The sequence below is a fragment of the Aphis gossypii genome, chromosome 1 (genome assembly GCF_020184175.1).
Source record: "Aphis gossypii isolate Hap1 chromosome 1, ASM2018417v2, whole genome shotgun sequence".
Taxonomy (NCBI): domain Eukaryota; kingdom Metazoa; phylum Arthropoda; class Insecta; order Hemiptera; family Aphididae; genus Aphis; species Aphis gossypii.
In genome coordinates, this window is record NC_065530.1 from 69,956,394 (window position 1) to 69,973,827 (window position 17,434).

The 17,434-nt window shown below is 29.6% G+C and overlaps 1 protein-coding gene across 2 annotated transcripts in view; it reads right to left on the reverse strand.

Annotated features, from left to right (window-relative positions):
- The window catches only part of LOC114131833 (uncharacterized), a 29,072-nt gene extending 12,068 nt beyond the window's left edge, over positions 1 to 17,004 (reverse strand). The window contains exon 1 of one of the 2 annotated variants that reach the window (XM_050201454.1): positions 16,260 to 17,004. In XM_050201454.1, coding sequence (XP_050057411.1) covers positions 16,260 to 16,289 — 30 coding nt within the window. In that variant the 5' untranslated portion in view covers positions 16,290 to 17,004. Of the gene's footprint in view, positions 1 to 9,930; positions 10,490 to 16,259 lie in introns of those variants that run through there. The other variant, XM_050201451.1, reaches the window with a different exon arrangement.
- Positions 17,005 to 17,434: the final 430 nt, after the last annotated feature.

The following is a 17,434-nucleotide window of genomic DNA, read 5'->3' on the forward strand; positions in this document are numbered from 1 at the left end:
TAAACACGTAGCGCGTATATATAATAATATAATCGATGTCAAGTTCTGCCCGTGACCGACCGGATTCGTTTCGGATCCAATTCAAAAAACACTCGAGCGCCGCCCACTCGCGAACGAATGTGACAACGCGCCTAATATTTCATATATAGTGTTATGAATGACAATATTTTGCACGTGCATTTAATGTTATTAGTGTCGTCGTTCAGTAAGTACACTATTAAACCACGCGGTTATAATAATGCGTGGTGCATACTTATAAATCGTTGTATATACTCATTAATACTTATAAGTCGGTATAGGTATGGAACAGGAACACTGTGACGCAGGCACTCGGGTATTTGGGCTGTATTTTCTACACACGATTAAAATCATTATCGTTATTTTCATTTTTTTTTTCGCTGTTGATTTGATGTACGCGCGAAAACGTAAGTATTTAGGTGAGTAGAGCGAGGCGGCCTGAATAATTCATGAGAGATCGGCGGGCGCCTATTGTTTACCGCTTCGATGATGATTGTATCGCTCGCGAGCGCACGCCCGTCTTATATATATTATATATAATATATATTTCTATAATATGTGTGTGTGTGTGTGTGTGTGTGTGTATGACACGAAATACATGACACGCCTAATTGAGAATTCGCACGTGTTAGCGAAGACAATTTTTATTTACTTTTTTACGTCACTTTTGCCGCCGTCCTTCCGACAGACGAAACCTGTGACGTACGCCTTTTATATACGGTTATGATTATTATTGTAAACGAACAACGGTGAAACCAAACATTATTGTAATGTATGTATCAAACACGCAGTAAACCGTAGATATATATATTATAATAATAAATTGTATCATGATAAAATAATATGATATTTACACAACAGTATTATAAAGGCGTGTTCGAGTATAATGTCGTCGCAGCATTAAGTACAAAGTGTATAAGCGAGTCTTATTTACTAGATTTTTCATCGGAGCGATTCTCTGTCTATCTTTCTCTCTCTCCTTCACAATCGTAGTTATGCAACTTTCGCAGGACAGTTGCACGCCACTATGGCCGTTTTACCGTATTCACTGCAGCCCGGCTAACTGCCGACCAATGAATAATAATAATATTATACGTTGGATTTAAATAGAAATCAGACCGAAACCCGTCGCCATAATAATGTACCTATAATTCATGGAATGAAAAATACCAAATTATAGTACCTATAGTACTTATTACATTTATTTTAACCTACCTATATAGTACACTAGATAATATATAACTACGGTTTAGGCGGTTTTTTTTACGTACGCATTATGCCGTCATGCGTATTTAACTCCGCAGTGAAATAATTTAATAGCCATATTATAGTCCCATAATGTAGACTCGTGATGGAAATGCGCAAACTATTACACCTTTTACATTTATTAATCGAGTACTTTATAGTAAAGCAACAAGAACCACTGTATATAATTATTAGAAAATCATGTAATATTATAACTATTTATTTTTTTGTTTAATAATAACATATTATGTTTACTTAACAATTAGGTATAATTAGGAATTTTCTTAAAAATGAGTCAAAAAATAATCAACGTTTTTTTATTCGAATCACGATTAAAAAATTATATAATAAGCAAAACAGTTAAGTAAATAAACGTTTGAAGTATGTAATTTTATAAATTTGCTATCTTTGGATATGTTTCCATTTCGTATGACCTCCCTGTAATGTAGGTCGAGCAAAAGTGTTTGTTATTATTTACAGTCGACCGACAGTGTATAAATTAAATTTAACCCCGACTAATCATTTTCACTTGTGCATTTATCAAATCAGAACCTGATCTTGATCAGACCAGAGACGTAACAATTTTTCACGTTAGGATTTTAAATACGCCTGAAAAGACTATATTATAGATACAAGAGAATCAGTGGGCGACTGATTTTATTATATTATTAAGTCAAAGACGAATCATGATGACGACGATAAAAAAAAAGTAAAAGAATAGAACCTTAAGATCAAACTGTCTGCATTGTATGCGAACTGTATAATATTTTATAATACACATATCAATACGGATACCATTAGTGTCATGAGTTAATATAATATGATCATTTGATACATGTACCTACGAGATCATTCGTCACATGTGTGACGACCCTGTCAACACGATTACGGAACATAATACATCATTGAGCTTGTACCACCTTTGACATTTCTAACACATCGGGTGTTATAAGCTCTTATATAATGTCTGAAGTGATGTTATAGTCAAAAAACGTTGATTATAGTGAGTACCTATTCTATTATTAGTTATTACTATTTTACAGTTGTATCACTATAGATAATTAAGGGTTTTTGATTGGTATTTGTTTCGTTTTCATGCCGAAATAAATCATTTATAAATTAAATATTTCGCTTAACGGACAGCATTTCTTATAATTCAATCTAAACACAATGATTTCTTCATTTTAATTTTTAAAACATAGAAAAAGGCACGATCATAAGCTGTATAAATATGGTCGTACTAATTTACTTATTTTAAATATTTAATTTTCAAAACAGATCGAATGCCAACTCGAATTTGTATTCGAAATCAAAAATATTTAGTATGCGCCTCCATATTATAGTCACTGTTGTGCAGTTATTATACAAATACTCGCCATAAATGGTGTGTTCTTTATTACAATAAAACGTTTCAAAATCTCAGTATGTATAATATACACGTATTTTTAACAATAAAATTTACATTTCTTTTTACATACCTATATACTGGTTTCCACAAACGAATCTGAGCGGTTTCGTTTCGTTTTCAAAATGAGCCTACCGTATACACACACACACACACACACACACACACACACACACACACACTTACATATATATATATATATTATGCAACCGCGGAAGGTGACACAAACCTATTTTGTGCGCCGCAAACACTATCCGAAAATATTGCCTCCATTAACTTTATCTGAATATAATAATAATAATACACCGACAGTATATTATATTTTATTTATATATGTTTTTCGTATAGAATGCGGTAACGCACGGCGCTGGAATTTAAATATTCAAATATTTTATAATAATATAATAAACCACTGCAGGAATAGAAACGAATTCGTCCGCGACAGACGTCATACAGCGTAACTATATGCATAGGTGTGTGTCCGTGTTCGTTTGTGCAGAGCTCGCGAGTTCCACTCACAGTGACGTGTTACAATACTTCCCTTCGCGATGGTGGACAGTGCGGAAATGACATCGTTGCTAGACCTGACCGATGTGTATCGAGTTAGATCACTCATCTGCAGTCGATAGCAATATATTATTATTGTTATATCCTCGTCTGACCGGTCTCCCGCCATAATATTCCACTACACAATATACCGAGCATCAGAAATACGAACAATATTATTATCGTGTAATATGTTGCTGAGAAATAAAAAAAGAAAAAGGGAAACGAGAGTTATGTCGCAAACCCGATCACGGCGGTACGTATATACATATTATCGGACTGTACATAACAATATAATATTATACACGCGTCATAATAATAATATTGTAGTAATAATACGATCAAATGGTTCACCGATGGCTTTGCCGGGTCAAAGCGCCTCAGAGTACTGCAGCTCTGATCGCGTGCTCGGTGTACAATATTCAGCTTCGGTCACGACAGAGTTCTATTCATTACGCTTACGCTATCCTGTACCAGCAGCTGTAACCGTTATTATTTTCGTACGATGGTCCACTATAGGACGTTATAATAATATTTTCTACGTATTATATATTTTTTCCACGTGATATTTTCCGCATTTTACTTATTATTGCCGTCACCGTATATAATATTATTATAATCGCGTGCCCACGATCGACCGTCATTATTACAACACTTGCATGATATTATTATATGAGTACCTATACGGTCATACATGGGCAAATGTAAATTCCGCCGATTCCAAGGCAATAGTACAGAGTTTAGGGTACTACACCTATAATAATAATGGGCTATAACATTTGACCTGCACAAATAGTTCATGTTAACTCCTCCGTCTTCGACGTCACATAGTTTTGTAACATTACGATCCCTCGCACCGACTTAATCACCAAGAATAATACCAAATTACCTAGTACAGAGTTATTATTAATAATAGTGAGTGACTCTAATATACATCAACAGTCTTATTCCAAGTCGTTGTAAACTGATCTGTTTTAAAGTAAAAGTCCAAAATAACATCAACTTGTTATTAGAAAAATAGCTGTAATCTCGTATTTATGTACAACTATATCCAAATTATTTTCTTTTTCATGAATTTATTCTGTATTATTCAATAGATTCTCTATAAACGAAATAATTATACATTTATATCTCTACACAAACTGTTAAACCCAAACGAACTACGTATAGCAATTTTATTGTGGTACAACTATAAAAATTATTTTACTATTCTATACTATTATTCATTAAAAGCTTCAATGTGCCTTATTACTCTAATTCTTTTTTTAAGTGCAGTTTTTACTGTGATTAAATTCCTTATTATACCTAATGATTCCCATATTATTATAAATCAAACATTTTGCCAATGGTAAATAAATATCGTATGGCTAATATTTAAAAACACATCGACAGAGTCAATATTTATTTATCCAGGTAACATATTATCAAAAACAACACCTATAATTTACAATATGTGTGTCCATTACAATACCATATATTATCGATTTCAGTACCGCACGTGCTACATCGCCGGAAACCGCGAAACGTTATATACACTTTAAATTGGACATTGCATTAGTTTATTTTTGAATAAAAATAATAACTACTTATAACAAACACAAAACAGTCATACTGTGAAAATCGATTTATAGTATAATATAGGTATCTACTAAATATAATAACGTAATGTAGTAGTACATCAACATCTACGTGAGATAAAATAATAATAATAAACATAGTATAGGTGCAAAACCATCATTATATGGTCATTACGTGACCAGAAATTGTATGACAAAAAATACTGAATTATATTTTTGATTTACACTACATACTTTTTTGTTTTTAACATATAATAAAAGTATCATATATTTTTTTGTTTGTAAACAAAAGGATCAAACTATAGATAATTATTTTCTAGAATCAAATTAATAAAGGAATAAAGGAAAAAATTTAAAGTGGTTTTAAGGAATGAACAATAAGAAGTTGAAAAACAAGTTTATACTACTTAAAAAATGACGTTTTAAATAAGCTAATAATGATTTAGATAATTAATTATTAACAAATTAACGTTAAAGTTTTTTATTGTTTTTTATAAATATTATCTAAATACCTAATGAATTAATATATATGTATATAAGTACTATAATGTTTTTGCTATACAAATTAAATAAAATTATTTTTTTTTCACATAATCCCAAATAAAGAAAAAAGTGATATGAACTGTTTTATAATATTTGCTTAATCTATATATATATATATATAACTACTTAAAAGTAGGTATAATAAATTATAAATGATGTAACTTAGGTATGAATCGACTTAATATGTCTTTTATATTTCAAGAATATAAGTATTTTGGACCATAAGTTATTAATATATATAATATACTCGTTGAATAGAAAAAATCTAAGGTTAAAGAAAAGAAAATTTAAAATTAATTACTTTAAAAATAAAAGAAGACCTCGAACTTGTATTTGTATACATAATTAATTTAGTGGTATAATTAATAAACGTTTTGTAAAAATAATTGAGTGTTATTATTTTATTAAAATTAAACCAGTTGTTATGAATAAAATAATAGTGTTGTGACTCAAATATTTAATATTTAAATTCAATTTTACAGTTAATATTAATTGAGATAAAATACAAATTAAAGAAACAGGGTTAAATTGTAAAATTTCAAATATGATGAAGGTACAATGATACATTTTTATTCTGTGTGAAAATTTACATTGATAATGTCTAATCAATATTATTATATATAATATAATATCACAATACATCAAAGTAGAAATTTTAATTCACTATTATTTTATCATGTATATAAATATTATTTAATTAATATAATTGGTCAGTCTGCAGATAAAAGCTAGAAATATCTTTGTTAAGTCAAAATAATTTTACTTGCGCCCCTTTCAAATCATATAAATATTAAATAATAATATGTTAGTTTAATATTAATCACATAATTTAAATTTTAAACGAAAGTAGTAGCTAACTGCTTAACATAATATTCATTTATCATAATATAGTTATTCAAATAAAAAATATGCTCAAAGCTTATTTATGAATACAGTCACACCCAACAAAATCAGCGGACATGAAATGTCATATAATAAAAAAACTACATTCCCTAAGTTTAAGTCGATCGAGTTTAATGATCCAACCTTGTCCTCGATCTACGGTACACTGAGACGAACTTAAATTGACTGCTCGTAATGTTTTATTATTATTTTTTAATTTGTTCTTAATTTAGTGTACCGAAGGAGACACCTACTGTTCCAGACCGTCGATCACTAGTTGCTTCCAACCGAGACAGCTTTTGTTTACAATGGAGACAGACCACCGTGCAGGACGAAGGTCATCACTTGCGTAGGCCCTGCCTATGCCTATCATGCCAAAATGAAACACCTTACAGGCGCAACATTTCCAAAACAAAAGATTTGGTTTTTATTGTTTTTAGCTCAACAGAAGATACAGTCAATCTAATTTACGAGACCAACTGACGTGGGATTGTGGAAATAGTCAGCACAAAACTTTAAAATATCACTGCAGGTACCTACCTATTTAATAATAATTTATTACTTTGTTATACTCGACATTTTTTATGTGATAAGCTATAAATTATAATTTCAAAAACCACAGTGATTGGTCAAGTATAATACATACAAGAAATTTGAACAAATAATTAGATAACCTTATATTATTATAATTGACAAATTCAAACTGGTGACATTACAATATTAATATAAACTATTTAAGTTAAGTATTATAATAATAAAATAAAATAATAAAACTCAATAATTAATCATTATCTATCAAATTTCGTATTTCATTTGAGGGTTTTAATCAAAATTAGAACTATAACATGTTATTATAGTTTTGATGGGTGAAAATAATCTATTAGCTTATTCTAGAAAAATATAAATCAAGTTGAATATAGTTTAGAAAATTATTTTTATAGCGAAATTACTACGTCCGTACCTATACTTCCGTTTCAATGTACATCATGAAGTGTGGACACTATTACTAAACTCCTCAAGGCTTAAATAAATTGATTGCTCATGTGTAAAACATGGTTTACTTAGGTATTATTACGAACGTTTGAGGTGAAAGAGATGCTGTAATATAATGTTGTGATCATCAAAACGTAATTTTTTTGGACTGACTCTGAGTCATTATCTCACATGGTTATGTCACAGAATCATCATAGGACATCAAATGAATGCTTCATAATAATTACGATAAAAACAAACTGCAAAATTGGCTACCTATTATAAAAAATAAATTTAGGTACTTATTTTAACGATCGATTAATGTTTTATGAAATGTCAATTTTCAATTATTATAATTTAATAATGCTGCAGATTATTATTTTTGTGTTAATAGTGTATAATGAATAATGCTTATCCGATATAATGCTGTCGATACCAAAAATCTATTCTCTCTCCTTATAGTTGAAGAAAAAATTTCAGACTACAGTATCTATATGCCCCCAAGAGTGATGTCGGAAAAATCTTTTCAGATCAATGACGCAATGTATCAATTATATACATAACGTATCTTTAAAAGTAAATTAACATTATAATGATGATTATTTGTGAATCAATTGAAATGCATTTGCAATAGAAAAAAATATTTTGATTTTATAATTTTCATGACTTAAAAATATTATTAGTCAAAAATACTTCAAACATAATCGATTTCGACCATCTGAAGTTAAATAAATTATGATCCCGATGGTCAAGTTATTTTATCTCAACAATCTAGAACTCAAGGCACGTGTTCAGTTATGTAATAATAAATTCCTACAACTTTTTCATTTTTTATTTTTACAATTAAATCTATCAGAAAAGTACCTAGGTATAATACTATACTACAAGTAACAATACAATTAATTAATTACAAACTAATCGTATTGAAAATGTTTTTAATTAAACCTCTTATTCATTATTGTATGAGTTATGAGAATGATATATAGGTATGCTATACTTTTACAACAATCGAATTAGCTCTATTAAAACGAAATATATATTTATTGATAGGTAGTGTAGTATTGGATTCAATACAAAAATCGATGTTTGTAAGATGTACAATAAATAACTATCGATTTTTCCAAAAAAATATTCTAGCTTCCAAGTCACTAGAAAGTTATGATTTTGTATTCATAGTTCATAACATACGATTTGTCTTGCAATACATCACCTAGTGAGTACATTACAACTGAATAGGTACATCGTCATATCGTTATGTTTTTTTTCTCGCATGACGATTTACTTTTATGGCCACATTCTATTGTCATGCATCATGTGAAATAGTGAAAAATATTAAACTATGAAGTATTATAATATTTAATGTCAGCTGTATGAAGATTTCTAGTAAGCACAAATAATGGCATGTGTTATCTGAGGTCATTAACTTTGTAAAATAAATATGTTTTACATATTACAGGAAATCGAATAGATTTCTGTAAACTACTTACTGATTTGGAGGTATAGATATAATTGATTTTTCTCTACTTAAAATTCAAATTAGTTATTAGTAGGAATATTTAATACTTTAATATGATTAAATGTCACAATGTTAAAACCATTTTTTTTAGTTTAACTTAACTTAAAAATTACAAAACATTATAATATATTATATAATTTATAAATATCAATTAAATATTTCTACATGACTATACATTGTATACATGAATATGTTCTTAGACTAACTTTAATAATATTATAATAGCAATTCCAAATTGTTTATATTTAACATTATCCGTGCTCTACCTAACCAAAAAAGAAAGATAGTGCCTAGTTGAGTATAATATTTCGCCATACGTACCTACTTCCTATATTTCTTTTGATTTTATTTATTTAATTGTATTTTCGAATTAAATTAATAAACATTGCATATAATATCTTGAGTTATATTACACTTATGAATATGAATGTTTAACAAATACACGTTAATTGTGTTAGACAAAAGTGATACACTATGTACTAACAATAGTAACATCCACTATTTTTTGCAAATATATGTATAAAGAAAAAATCAATAACTCATGTTAATAAATGTATTTATAATTTAACTGAATTTTCAAACTGTTCATTTACTTTTGAGACTTGTAATAGTTATAGTTATTAATAACGTATTCAGATGGAATTGTTTTTTTGAAATAAGAAACACTAGAATATCGTTGGATTGATGTGTGAAATGTCAATAAGATGGACAATTTGAATAATTTACAAAAAAAAAATGTATGTATGCATACATATTATGAAATCTATTATAATATACCACTATACGTAATGATGCAAAATAAAATCTTTGCATTTGCAACTTATTTTAGAATTGTTTATAGGTCAATATTTTGCAATTTTAAGACATTTTTATACTGTACGTGTTTAAATGTCAAACAATAAAATATGTTATAAAAAATGTAAGGTTTAAGTATTAACTATATGTACTTCAGTGGAATATTTATTAGCTAGCAGGTCATTAGGATTAAACGATTTTTTTACCCTCTTTCAAAGTACTCGTATACATTTTCTCCGTAATTTAAAACACTATTTCATAATTTAATGGTGGAAAAATAAACAGTAAACTTAAGATTACGTTAGATGAAAGTTTCATTTTGTAAGCATTTTTAGTGCGAAAAAGCTCGAGATCCAATCGTTACAATGTACCTATGCAATATAGCGGCGTTATGTACACGATGGACCGAACTTGCGCGCGTTTTCACTCACTTGGAACACGCAGTAAAACAAGTACGTCAGACGAGCTACCCTCGACGAACGCCGCACAGCAGCAAGAGATTTCACGTCACGGGCCTCGGTCAGCATCATGATCCCTGCAGGAGCAACTCTGCCGCGGACGACTATCGCGATCCCATTGAAAAACGAATCGTGTTACGTGGTACGAACACACTAAGCTATGGTATACCACGTGCACGTAACCTACGACAGACGTGATGTGTCATACGACCGCGGAAACGTATCAACCGATATATCGTTTTATTATTATTATTATTATCGATATTATTATAATAACGATATAATAATTATTTAATATCAAAAAAAAAAAAAAAAAATCTATTATTATAATACGGCCGGTCGCGTGCGACTTTATAACCGACGAACGATGGGAATAAGAGTAAAACAATAATACGAAATTACAAAATCGAAAACGGAGAACTTAAAACGGGACACGATAGTCTAGCGGCGGCGGCGGCAACGTGCGCGGGTGACGTCGTCGCGCGTACCAATATTATACTTATACGGTTGTCGCGTGACGAATGAAAGCCGCAAACTCGCTGCGGCGGACCACCACACGCGGAACCGGTCCCCGCAGACTCGATCGTCCGTTCCCTCTACAACGCGTCGTCCTGCAGCTACCGTCACCGCGACAGTGTGGAAATCGAAAGCGGAACTTCCGACGGCCGATTGCATAGCTATATACACGTATATTACGCATAATATAATATTATGACGTTATAATAATATTATAATATCATAACCAGGACCGCGGTATCCATCGTGTCTCGTTGTCTGCTCTATTGTCGGTGACGATTTGTGCACGACGAAAAACCACACACGATATTTAAGTATACTTTGGTTGTACCTACATCTCGAACGCATCGTTTAAAACCAAACGGTGCATTTCGCCGTGTGTAAACGTCAGGTAAAATGCAAATTTAATTATTATTATGTTATAATAATATAGTCACTGCATATATAACGACAAAAAGGCCGCGTATGTATTAGAAAACCTATAGAATATTATTTATTTTTCCTATTTACAGTGCAACGGCGTGGTGACGAAACATCATCCGTGTGTAGTCAGACATCAGTTTTAACAGCTATAGTTATTGATTAATAGTGTATAATTATGTTATTTCACACATTTTGTGCGTATCGGTTTGCCTTTCCCCCACGATCGTTTCTTACCTATCGTGTCTGAATCACGCGACGAGGATATACATAAGTACTTATACGTATATCTTTAATATATTAATAAAAATTCTATCGATATATTATTAAGTACTGCGCTATTAAACGGTTCGAAAATTATTTCATTGACACGAGTAAATTTTATTCGCATCCAGATTATGATCAATACAGTATAAATTAAGTACAAATATATGAGTTACTAATTAAACTTAAAGAGGATTTAAAATAAAATTAACCAGTGATTGGTGTGTGTTGAGTTATATAAATTGTACAATTAACCTAAGTTAATAAATAACTCGTTATGATAGGAAGTTACACTTAAATGTACCTGCAATGTCTTGGAAATTTCAAATTCGGAATTTCCGTTGATTATTGTGGTGTAATCAACTATGTCGTCACTGGTCACTGGTCGCTAGAACTAATACTATCATCACCGAATACAGGAGCCGCCGTTACCTTATCGAGGTCATACGAATCGCGGTATTTACTATTTTACCACAGTCTATAGAAAACAAACAGTGGTTTCCTTTTACGCGATATATTATCCGCGGAAGTATCAAGAGAAATTATCCAATACCATGCGATTATCCGGTCGTCGTTAAATAAAATTGTTCTCCATAAATAATGTCAATGAAATAAACAATGTTAAAAAGTATTTATCCTACAGACGCAATAAATACGAACAGTTTGAGCACATATCAACCACGATGAATATTATTATTATACATGTACATTGACCGTTTCTAATGTGATAAACTATATCTTTCTATTTGGCTGAAAAACACTCATTATTTTTATAAAATAATATATAAAAAATGTTGTAATAGGTACTATAAATATCAGAATGTCTATGATAAACATCCTTATTTATAGAGCAATTATGCATCTACTCCAATAAAATGATAGGTTTAAATATCTTTTGAATATTTTAACTCGTTAAGTTTTGAATATATTCTAACGACTAACAAATTATATAGTTGAAATACTAGTATTTTGGAAACATAACAAAATACCTAATAGAAATTAAATAGGTACCTATTATGTAAGTTACACTTTTTAACATAATTTTAAAATTCTAGTGAGATATGATCTAACCAAATTAACAATATTGATAATTATTTATAAATATTTTATTTTTATCCTATTAGTTTAAAACGATCGAAAATGTACTGTAATAAGACAGAAACAACTAATTCAAAATAAATATCGTTTTACAATATTTCTATTTGCTTTTGAAATATTAGTATGGTCATGTGTGTCAAATTTTATTACTGAACAATCGAATTTTTATTTGTACATGTTCCTAACAAAAATTACACTTGAATCAGTTTAGTTAGGTATCTGTTTAGCAACAAATTATTTTTAAAAAAATAAAAAAGGAAGCCATAATCAAATTAAAGAATAACACGGATCAAATCTATTGTTTCAAACAATATATAGGTACTGTGATTCAGGCAGGGGTTCTGTGTTTGACAACCTATAAATTATCATACTGAATGTATTATTATATTTATATGTTAGGAAATGTATTGCATTTTATGTATCTATTAAGCATTAGTTCCACTAAATAAGTTAGTATTTAATAAAAATGCCTTAACAGCTCAATGAATTTAAAATTCTGCATTGTAAAATTATACAATATAAGTAAAATTTTTACTAAATTATTACAATTTATTTTCCAACACTTTGAAAACATATAATATTTTATTCCATAGTAAAGAATGGTTTAATTTTATTTTATAATAAAACAATCTTTAAAATATATAATAAAAAAAGTATAAAAACATGTTCTATACCTAATTCAGATTTTAATATGGGTGTTTTCATTTATGTAGGAAGTAGCCTAAAGTAAAAAACCAATAGTTAGTTAATTGATGATAAAGAGGAAATGGTAGCTCTTACCTGTATTAGTATGCAAATTATAATAAATTGCATACATAAATAATATTTTGCTATTATTTAACCTTTATTTTAGCTAAGTTAACAGTTAATGTTTACTATCCAGTAGTGCTACAAATTATCTAAATTAATTTCATATCATCAAGAAAATTGGCCCAAGTAGAGTACTTAGATTATAAACATAAATACACCTTCTCGTTCATACTATTGTCCTTGTGCAGGGATTACACAATCAGAACGCACCTAGCATACGTTGTTTATGCATTGTTGCAACTCATTACTCATTTCAATTGTATATAGATATTATATATTAGAGAGGAAGAGATAGATATTAAGTATCTACTACCTATTATTATATTTTTATACATACGGACATTAAATTGTATCAATGTCAATGTTAAATTATCACGTTGTGTCAAAAAGTGGGATCCGCGTGTTTGGCAAATATGTAGGATGATAATCTGGAGGCGGTTTCGCAAAGTAGGATGCAAAATAATAAGTGCTCTTAATTTATGTTGACCTTGTATCTTGAAAAAACAGATTTAAATTATTTTTCTCGCAAATATGGCGACAAAACTTTTTTCATTCAACGTTGTTATTCCTAGAAAGACGCGTGTTCAAGATGATCCCATTGAACATGCATCATACATGAACAAACAAAAAAGTAATAATGAGCTTATAGGAATGTTGGTCGTGGGATAATAAAATGTATGGCAAATATACCTAGGTTATGATATCTAATAATGAGAAAATCCTTGAAATATTCTCCTTCAGAAATTTTGTTGAATCAAAATGCTCACAAAATACATTTTTCGAATACATAACACAGGGTTCCAAATCAAGAAACGTTTCAAGGATATTTTATAAAAATAAAAAACTATCTTCAATACAATTATTAACTTAAGTTAAAAAATGTATTTACTATTCACAAGTACTTCCATTTAAACTTTTCTTAGAACATAAATTAATACTTTTGAGTAGGCAAATATAGTAAATATATATAATATATCAATTAATGAATCTTATAAAAATATACTTTGTTAATTGCTTTTAGTTGAAAACAAAAAGTTAATGTCTTAAACTATTACATTTTTCTGATTTATATTGTAATAACTATAAGCTGATTAACTGATTATATTTATGCTGTAAAGAACTTATAAATGTAGCAATAGATCATGAATTCATGATAAATACCTAATCAATATAATGTTTCGGTGAAAGTGAACCTTCAGGCCTGCGTGTATTTAATGTTTATAGGGCTCATACGTATTTGTATATTGTTTCAGTTATTAGATCGTGTTGGACACTATACAGTTCCAAGGACTTTTATTTGTATAACGGACTATCAAGCATCATTAGATCCAGAATCAGCTCATATAAATATATACAATTTATGGTCTATGAAATGTCAAATATTAAATATTTGTACTAACTAGCAAAAGCTGACTGCAAAGACGCAAAAAAAAATTATACAAATCTAGAAACAATAGAAATTTAATACAATAATTTAACTCTTTGTTTAAAAATCTTAGTTTATTAACATTCCAAGAATATTTCAGATGTGAATTCATACGTAAACAATAAACCGATTGTTTTAAACTATGTATTATAATATAATAATATAGTCGTCCAAGTATAATTTGATCAGACATTTGATCAACCAGCTTCATTAGTTTTAAAATCAAAAATATGAATTACTATTAGTCAAGCTTTTAATTCAATAGTCTAATATATAATGAATACCTATTTTACATTGTTAATTTATTTTGAAATTCACGCTAATGCCTACAGCTAATGTTACAAATTAATTAATGTTCAGAATTTCAAGTATACCCGTTGGAAATAGATAGGTATACTAATAAATATATGTATGATATAGTAAAGACTAAAGAGAAAAGAGAACTATTGAGAAATTAGTGATATGTTTTCTAAATTGTATACAAAATGAATCAATATTCGTTGAACTTACCTATTGTTACCTTCTCTACTGTTATAAAATATTGATTACAATATCATATGAGTGTTAACTACACAAATATCAAGTTATATTTCAACTTTCAGAAGGTTCATTTAATTTAATATTTTATTAAATGATTAGTAATGATAAATGTATCTTACATTGTATGGTAACCTATAATATCTATCTAGTACCTACAAGATATATTCATTAAATTCACATACATTATGTTGGCAGATATATTTAACAAGGCATCAAGGCCTAACAAGCTAAACTTATAAAAAATACAATTGTATTTTGAATCCATGTATGTGCCATGTACTAACAAGAAATAAATATAATATGCATCATCATGCATGTAAGATGTAACACATTTAATTATCAATAAAATTATCTTCTCATAATTACATAATATACATTTTATTATTAATTATATATATATATATAATATGTATATAATGATAAGTAGGTAATAAAATTCATCGAAATGTGTACGTAACAGTAGAAGAACGTGTTCTTCTTTCATGCCACCTATATGTAGGTGACAAATATCAATTTCAATTACGGACATAAATATTACGTACTCTATAAATTAGACTAGGTAGTATATAAGTAAAAATACTGGTTTTTATTATATCATAAAAACTATAAAATACCAACAAAAAAATTGTATTGAATTTTTTTTATGAATTAAAAAAAAAAAGTTCAACACTATTCTAAAATTATACCTAACATGGAATACTAGATTGAGCTTATAATAATACTATGTGCACAATAATTACCATATTATATAACTAGTATATATAATGTATATTATTTTGTTGATTTGATTAAACCAGCAACGAAATACTATAAACTTTGAATTAAATTGAAAGTTGTTTCTTTACTATTGCGTTCAGGGTGGGCTGAATTGAAAAAATGATGGATTATAAGTATAGTATAAATCATAATTAAAAATGCATTCAAACAAACTTTACTCGAGTAAGGAAAATAAAATAATTAAATTATGATGTATAATGGGTAATATTATGGTTTTCTCGAATAAAATTAAATCAACTAAACATTAAAAAAAAAAATAAATAATAATAATGATTGATCAAGTTTTAAGTACAAGTCTAAGAATAATTATTAAAATGATTAAAAAAAAAAAAAAAAGTTTAATTCAGAGGTTCAACTTTTTATTGTTTAGCATTAATTTTTTCATTGTTAATTAAAAATGATTTCCCACCCAATAAAAGTAAAAAAAAAAAAAAAAAAAACATTGACTTACGATTACAATGGCGCACAATCCGAAATCCATTTCGACTGTCGTCTTCCTTATTTTCGACGGTAATCGACAACGAAAACAATAATAAAATAAAATAGTGATACGACTTAGGAGTCGACGATGATAATACTACACGCCACTGGTCAGCGGTGGCGCAAACATCAACACCACGCTATAATGACACAATCTTTGCGATTATTAACTCGAAAACGACAACGCATGGGCGACACGGGAGTACGCGACGCGACCGGTCCGCACGGTATGATGTCCAGGTGTGTGCCATTTCGAACAAGCCGCTGTGGTCGTCGCGTGCCCACTCGAGGTATATCTGCCCACGCAGGGGCACGCCCGGTTCGCGAATGTCCAGCACTCGCGGTAAATCTATATAATAAATAGGAAAAATAATCGTTTTTGTTTTTTATTGTCTGGAAGCTGTTATTGTTGTATAACACCCGATAATGCCGTCGCCGTCGTTCCCGATTTATTGTCTTGACCCCTATTTGCGTATATAATAATATATTATCCGTCTAGTCGATATTGCCAGTTAAAAATATAATGCCATGTATACACGTATAGTGTATAAAATATACATAACACAGTAACAGTTCTGACGGAGATAGATGGATATATATATATATATATATATGTAGAGAGAGAAAGAAAGTAAAGAGACATGAACGCCAACGCCGACGACAGCGGTCCGCGCTTGCGACTTGACCCGGGGCAACACGTTTATATATTTCGTATAAACACACGATGACGGCCGACGGGAATTTGATGAAACGGGTACTATAGCCGTGGCTGCTGGAACGACTGTACGAGGAAACAGCGAATACAACCATGACGTAACGCCTATGTTACATATTATTGCCGCCACCGCCACTGACCGTTCGACAAAACTTATACACAGTTATCGTTTTATTTGATTGATACAGTGGGGGTGGAGAGGAGTGAGAGAGAGAAAGTGGCAAGAGGGAAGTGAGTAACTATAGGTATCTTTATTACCTAAAACTGCGTAGTCTTTGTCTGGAGACTTACACAATGCACAACATATATCGGGACAACCATAAAATATAAATACGTTTAAAAAAATCTCGGTTTTGTGGGAGGGGACAGGCGATACTTAAGATTATGAGAGCTTCGAAGACTTTATTCTAGTTGAAATAATATAATACACA